The sequence below is a fragment of the Mus caroli genome, chromosome 10 (genome assembly GCF_900094665.2).
Source record: "Mus caroli chromosome 10, CAROLI_EIJ_v1.1, whole genome shotgun sequence".
Classification (NCBI taxonomy): domain Eukaryota; kingdom Metazoa; phylum Chordata; class Mammalia; order Rodentia; family Muridae; genus Mus; species Mus caroli.
Genome location: NC_034579.1, coordinates 95,815,626 through 95,823,427, shown reverse-complemented (window position 1 = coordinate 95,823,427; position 7,802 = coordinate 95,815,626). Strand labels below are relative to the sequence as shown.

Genomic DNA, 7,802 nt, shown 5'->3' with positions numbered 1-7,802 from the left:
CCCAGAAGCCGTCTGCCCCCGTGGTCCCCACTCTGACCTGTAGAGACTAAGCTCGGCGGAGTCCCGGAGCCAAGATGGCGTTCCCTGCAGGGCAGGTCACTGTCCTCCGACTGCGCTCTATACTTTCAAGGAAAGAAATAATCCCAAGTACAAACTGTCTACATCTGACAAGCACTGCATACCTTCTGAAGCTCTTATTTCATTATCACTAAGATTAAATATAACTTCAGAGTAAGCATTGAGTAAAATAGAATATAGGTTCCTATGTGTGAAATTGCTGAGTTAATATGAGCCTTTCCCTGATATCATATGTATGTCTAACAAGCCCAGGGAAGTCCTTCCTTTCTTCTGCAGTTCTCATCTGGAAGGTGCATTAGTCACTCAGGGCCAGTCAGCACCCTGTCAGGAGCTTGTCAATGCAGTGCTAACCACTGCATTGATGGAAGCTCACTCTTTGTGCTTTTATTCTTGTTCTTTTCAAACCCAGACCACTCAGAAGCCATTTCAGAAGCACTAAATTTTGAATGGCTGTAATTTTTTCCCCAACCAGGACATCTTCTTCACAGTGGCTTGAGTAAACTTTCTCATCTTCCTTGAGTATGGCTCAACTTATTTTTGAAGTTGGAAAATCACCTCTGGAACAATTATAATGAGTATGAGACAGAACTTAAATGTTAATATCTGGCTACCAGATCCATGAGACAGCCAATTCTTATATTTTTAAAAACTATCCCTAGTTATGATAATCTAACGTAACTATTTTTAAAGTAGTATACTACCAAGACTTTCAACACATTTTCAATATACTTTCAATACACTTTTAGCACTAGTTAGAAATTATAAAACTATGCTATCAAAGATTGTAAATATGACAACACTAGCTAAGCTTTTAAAATTTAAAGCCAATGTAGGGGAGTTTGATGCAAATAAATAATGTAATTAAATAACAAAATCCAATAGATAATTGTTTATCCCATATATGGCCTTATAATACATTTCTAAGTGGTTGATATTAAAATTTGGTATTTTAATAGTTACTAGGTTCTAAAGTATTTGCAAAGATTGAAGAAATGAGTATTTCTTACACTATAGATCACAGTAATATTAAAATATTTTGTGATAGACAAATGCTGTCTTAAGTTATTCCTTATGCAATGCAACTTTTATTAAAGTTGTTTCATTATGCAGTTATTATTAAAAAGCTAACGAATACTTACGTTTTCTCTGTAAAGGTGTGGCAGCCAGATAGCGATAAGTGACATTTATGGTTCCTGAGAAGTTTGATAAATCCTTGAAAGTGTGAACATAGCGTTCAGAATTAAGTTGGTGTGTCGATGTTTCCCTTATAAGTTGCTTGTCGCCTTCCTAAATGCACGCACACACACATAAAACAAATACAAAAAATCCACCAATATATATATACAAAATTTATAGGTAATAGTTACTCACAGGTTAGGTGACTATCTCCTTACACAATGAAGATGTGGGTGGTACATGGAATAGAAAGTTACATAAATCCCAATATCTAGCCTACAACCACGCCATTACACATCACCTGATTTCTTACCATCCTCTTTAAGCCTTCTTAGTTCTTCTAATCACTATTCTGCAACATATTTGCTTTTCTATAGCACAAACTACTAATGGCATCATTTCTGCAAATATACCATTAATTGAAAATGCCCACATGTGACATGTTCAAAGTCTAAAATTTTTAATGTGCAATGACTTTACCGTTTAACAGTGATCAATTTGGAGCTGATTCTGACCACATTCCCCAAATTGTGAGCCATATTAACGTACATACTCTTTTACAAATACGTTCAAACGAAAGAGAAAAATCAGTGTTGATAATAACATTTAAAGAATGTGTATGGCAATTTAACTATAAACAAGCTATTTAGATTCAGATGTATTTGTTACAAAGTTTTATTGATTCATTATAGATGACCAGATAAGGCCATTGTGATGGGTGGTCTGACAATGGCCCCCATACACCCGTAGGGAGTGGTGTGATTAGGAGGGTTAGGGTTAGGTGTAACAGTAGAGATAAGAATCTTTATGGCTATATAATTAAATTAATAAAATCCAATCTTAAGATTTGTCAAATGTTCAAGTAGTCTCATGAATTTTAATCTGTCTGTTCTAACATATTTCTATGTTTTATATCACTTGGAGAGCTTGAACAGACATTTTTAACAACGTTTATAGGTTATTCATCATGTTCAAAAACCATAGACATCCAAAGTACTGTCAGTTCACAATTAAACAAAAATTTCCTATAAATATAGTAGTTTAATGTTCACCAAATTCTGATTATCTTAACTCTCTTATACATAAATAGCTTCATCGATTTCTATAGGTCAACAAATATAAAAACAGAATGTATTAAAACAAATACTTTAGGATTTTTACAAAGGAATTATAGATGACCTATCATATTGACTCATTCAACATTAGTGTAGTAGTATAAAACATAAAGACATTTTTATTAAATGTACAGTAGTCTTGTGCTGTATATATTTTTGGATTCTGTTATTGTTTGAGGCTACATGCTAAAGAAAGGATATGAAATTTGGTATCTTTTATCCATTCTTCCCTGAATATGTAAAAGTCTGGGTCTTTTCAGTTATAAAATGGAATACATTAGTATTGGTTGAAGGATGTAGCAGAATATAAAAATGAAACAGAACTGATATGAAAATGCTTAATTCAGTTCACAAGAACAAGCTTCTTTATACTTTCAGCATCAATAAAAATGTAACTTTCACCTGAGTCTGTCTGGTTGGCTGCTTTCAGAGGCGACTAGCTGAGCCTCCCTGTTCCCTGGACACCTTCGTTCTGCAGTAACTAAGCTATAGTGTGTGTCTCAGTAATAAGGCAAAGCTTTATGACAATCATTTTCTGGATGGTAATGCAATTCAATGGACTCACTACAGTCTAAATATATACCCTGGTGGCTACTTTGAAAATGCTCACAGCTGAGAGGCTAAGTTGATTGGGCATGCAATGTCTCTGTCACTTAGTTTGCCTTGTAAAAGTATTTGTCTCTTCCACTGAGTGCAGCTCCCCTTCCAACTGAAGCTCACTTATCCTTCTAAAACAAAATCAGATCACTAAGCCATTAATATGCCTATAGTTTCAAACCACAAATACATTTTCCTATCAAAAAGAGAATTGAATGTGGTAACTCTAGAGAAGTACTAATTCTGTTCATTGGATTTCGCTGAATTACAAGTGTTGTTTCAGCTCTACAAGAGAAAGATATTGCAGTTTATGCTAGGAAACTGTATGCACCATGACATTACAGAGGCAAGATTAAAACACAGGAGAGAGAAGCTTATGAAAATACAAAATTAAATATAAAAGGAAATAGGTTAAGTAGAAACTATATTATATTCTTTACCAGAGCCAATTTTCAATAAATATCCTCATTTTAAACATACACATTTTAACAAGGTGTATTTGAGTTGAAGTTGCAAAAGTTGTGTTCCACAGCTCTGCATTTGGATTGGTTGTAGTTTTCTGTAATGACTTGTATCTGTTGCAAAGAGACATTTAGTTGATAAGGGCTGAGAACCATTATTATCTCTTGGTATAAAGACAAAAATTTCGAATTTAGTTGGGCGTTTTGCTATTTTAGTACAGTGGTGGTTCTTTTCCAATATCCACAAGTTCACTGGCCTTAGGCAGTTAGCTAGGATTTCTGTACCAGGCATCAGTTTCCTGTTATTGAGTGTGTAGAGGATTTTAATACAGCAACATGGCTCTTCTGGCAAGAGATCCATTTGGAATGCAGACATACCATACACCTTTAATCCCTCTGACTGGAATACAGACATATTCTCAGTACACACCTTTTAGGTAAAATTAGTTGGCGGAAGGAAGCAGCCATATTTGAAAGTGATGTCTAATTTAAGGGCAGACAAAGTGACAAATCAGAGAGATTTTACAGAATGAGTCAGAGGTAGACATAAAATATGCCTGATTCTCCCAACTCTCATGAGAACTGCACAGGAATGAAAACAGCATGCAGAGTCAGTGAAGCTGGGGCATGCAGTGGAGCTGAGGTCCTTCATGATTTCATGCAGTTCAGTGCAGCTCAGCAGAGGTAGATGAAGTCAGAGAATAAGAAGGAGTCCGAAAATTAGAACAAATTGCCAGAGTTAGTGTGAGGCCAAGCACAGCAATCTAGTCAGAAGCTGAGAGAAGCCAGATTGAATCAGTCAGCTTGGAAAGGGGTTTGAACCAGATAAATTGGATTGAACCAGCCAGCCAGATTGCAGAAAGAACAAGAAAGTGTGAGTTTATTCAGCAGTAAGCCTCAAACAATTATATCAGGCAAAAAGAAGTTACTTGTATAGAATGGGTTTTAAATCCAAATATAAACTGCAAACAATTACAGAGTTGCTAGTGTGCATGCCACTGTTATACCTTTCCTTTTACTGCACCATGCTTGTCATTGCTGATATTCATGGGCATCATAAATAGGTAGTAATAAAACTCCTATATCTAACTCTAAGGGATTATTGTGGAAGAGGAGGTGGAGGGATTGTAAGAGCCAAATGAGGATTGATTTTGTTGAAGATTATGTCTTCTAGAAATATCAGAAGCTACACTCATAAAGTGTTACCAACATGATTGCAGAACAAGATCTGAACAATGACAATAATGAGAGAAATGCTAGTGTGAATGGGAAAGAGCCCACTCTTCTCAACTATGCAAAAGGGCTACAGAAAACTAAGTCATGCAGAGAATAGAAGTCGTTTTTCCAGGGGATGAACTGTAATTGGTTAGCTACTATCAATTGATGTGCATGTGTACATGAGTGTGTGTGTGAGAGAGTGTGTGTGTGTGTAACAGCAATTAATGCAAAAAGAGGATCTGAATTGAAATCAAGTATTTGTATGTGGAAGGGTTTGCAGAGAGTTATTGGAGAAGGAATAATGTAATCATATTATATAAAATAATGTTAAATCTGTATTTATCTATTCATTTATTTATTTATATCTGTGTGTGCCTACATAAATTTACATGCACCACATCCGTGGAAATGGCACTGGATCCAGAAAAAGGCATTAGGTCTTCAGAAACAGGAGTTTCAAGTTTGTTAGCAATCGTGTGAGTGCTGAAAATTTAATCCCAGGTCCTCTGCTCAATTACTAAGAGCTCATAGCCACTGCTTCATGTTTTCAGCTTTCTACATGTGTAGTTTTAATGGAATTTAGCATTATTGATCCAAAGAATTATGGACTGAAATTAACCATGTAAAAGAGTTTACTGGAAAATCGTCTAGTAAACAATGAAAAATTAAATCCAAACACCACTAGTATATTTACAATAAATATGTATTTATCATTCCCTGTAATTTACCTTTTATATTTTAACATAAATATTTTAAAGTAATTATACTTTAACAGTACTAACAACTTTCCTCTGTGTCCAGGTTTACAAATTTGATTAGTAATAATCTATGTTGTTAGAAAAATGTATTCAAAAATATTCTTTAGTTGAAAAGTTTATAATTAAATCATACTTTTAAAGTTATGTTGTTAGGGGGCTGAGAGGTTAAAAATGCTGACTGCTCTTCAAAGTTCCTGAGTTCAAATCCTAGCAGCCACATGTTTGTTCATAACCAACTAAACTGAGATCTGGTGCTCTCTTCTGGTGTGCAGACATACATGAAAGCATAACACTGTATATAAAATAAATAACTATATTTTCTAAGAAGTTTGGAGTTAGGACAAATGCTTATAGGATTTCAAAAACTATCTCAAACCAGGGCACCAATTTCATATTGTTCTTAGTCATTTTATTATTAATATAAAGATCTCTTATGGTGACAATATATCTGGTGCATGTGATAGGTTGCTTGATTCATTGACGCTGAATGGTTAACAACACATGGACTATAATAACATGGAACCAATAACTTTTGCTTAACCGACAAGACTTGATTTAATTTTTGCTATTAGCAGAGTAAAAGAAACTTACCACAGGACTGAATCATCAGTTTAAGAATAAAATAACCAATAAAAAAGAATAATAATAAAAATAAATAAGGAAAGGAAGAAAGGAAGAAAGAAAGAGAGAGAAGAAAGAAAGAAAGAAAGAAAGAGAGAGAGAGAGAGAGAGAGAGAGAGAGAGAGAAAGAAATTTGGTTTTTATTATATTTTTTTCTATCTATGCCTGAAAGAATATCTATACATAGTATACATAGTATAGATATTCTTGGTATACATAGTATACCAAGAATATTCATGGTATACATAGTATAGATATTCTTTCATTATCTGATGACTCATAAATCTAAATTAGGCTAAATTAAATCTATTCATACATCCATACTAGTAGTCATTATGTTATGATTTGCAGTATTGATAAATCATATCTAGGAAAAGCTTGTCATTTTTTGGTACATTCAACTGTTGTGATCTGATTTTAGATGATAGAATTACAGGTCTTGACTTTAGGTGATAGAACTGCAGCTCTTTAAAACCAGTATTTACTTGAAGATAGAAATCCTGTACAAATCAAAGAACCAGAATTCTAGAATATGTTCATTAAAGAACAGAGCTGAAGGAAGCAAGATATGTGTACAAAATATCTCTTAAGAGAATCTGTGCCATTTAAAGTCCTATAGCTGACCCATAAGCTATAATGGCAAATAGCAGAAAGCTTTTAAGCATATATAACCAATGACATTTTGTTGGGAAATAATCCTTGTAGTTATTGTCAAAATCCATTTTGCTAATAACATTAATACTCTCATATTGCTGGTTGTTGACAGAGTTTGTTGTGAACTCAAAGGTCTCAAAATCTCAAATATATTAATAATACTAAAAACATGAGAATTAGGATGTGTCTGTCTTTGCCCATTTCAAATAAAAATAGCAAAAATGTCAGCATTGCATTTTAATCATCAGATGTGAAATGATGAAACCATAATAGATCATAGTATGGTACTGATTCCTCTTAATTGGACATAAAATTTTACTTTTCATTGTTATTAAGTATTTTATAGCATCTAATATAGTCATCCACTAATTTAGTATGTGTTTTGAATGTTTACATAGTTCTGTCTCTTTACCTTTTGGTGTCTTTCAATGAATATCAGTATATAATATGTTGGGATTTAGGGATATTCAAAATACAAAGGCTTAGTGTACTTGCAAAAAAAGTACATAGAATACAACATAGTTCATTTTATTATTTTAGGATTGTTAATAATATTTTTTTTAAAAAGTTTGAGAAATAACTTTAGGTTGGGTATGTAGGGAGGGGGAGAGGGTTTTGAAGGACTTGGGGAGGGGAAGAATATGAACAAAATATATTTATATGTTTTTAAATTATATCAAAATATAGGAAAATAAGAGTTAAATACTAATATAAATTTATGGCAAAATAAGTAATGCTTCTAAAAATCTCAACAATAATGTATGAAATATAGAGACTAGGAATAATGCTATTTAGCAAAAATTCTTTATATGTTTCATATTAAAGACCAATAGTCTTAATAATTTCATATATATAAAGTCTGTATATACAACTAGTATTCCATTAGACATATTATATAACATATAATATTTAAATATATAATAATAATTATTATGTATATGTATAAACATATTAAACACCATATAGTACAAAGAAAGAAAGAAGGAAAGAAAGAAAGAAAGAAAGAAAGAAAGAAAGAAAGAAAGAAAGAAGGAAGGAAGGAAGGAAGGAAGGAAGGAAGGAAGGAAGGAAGGAAGGAAGGAAAGAAAGAAAGAAAGAAAGAAAGAAAGAAAGAAAGAAAGAAA

At 33.1% G+C, this 7,802-nt stretch overlaps 1 protein-coding gene across 3 annotated transcripts in view; it reads right to left on the bottom strand.

Moving 5' to 3' along the window:
- Mgat4c (MGAT4 family member C) overlaps positions 1-7,802 on the bottom strand; it is a 671,730-nt gene that overhangs the window by 3,991 nt on the left and 659,937 nt on the right. For all 3 annotated transcript variants that reach the window (XM_029482261.1, XM_029482259.1, XM_029482260.1), the window contains one exon: positions 1,218-1,365. In XM_029482261.1, coding sequence (XP_029338121.1) covers positions 1,218-1,365 — 148 coding nt within the window. The remainder of the gene's footprint in view (positions 1-1,217; positions 1,366-7,802) is intronic.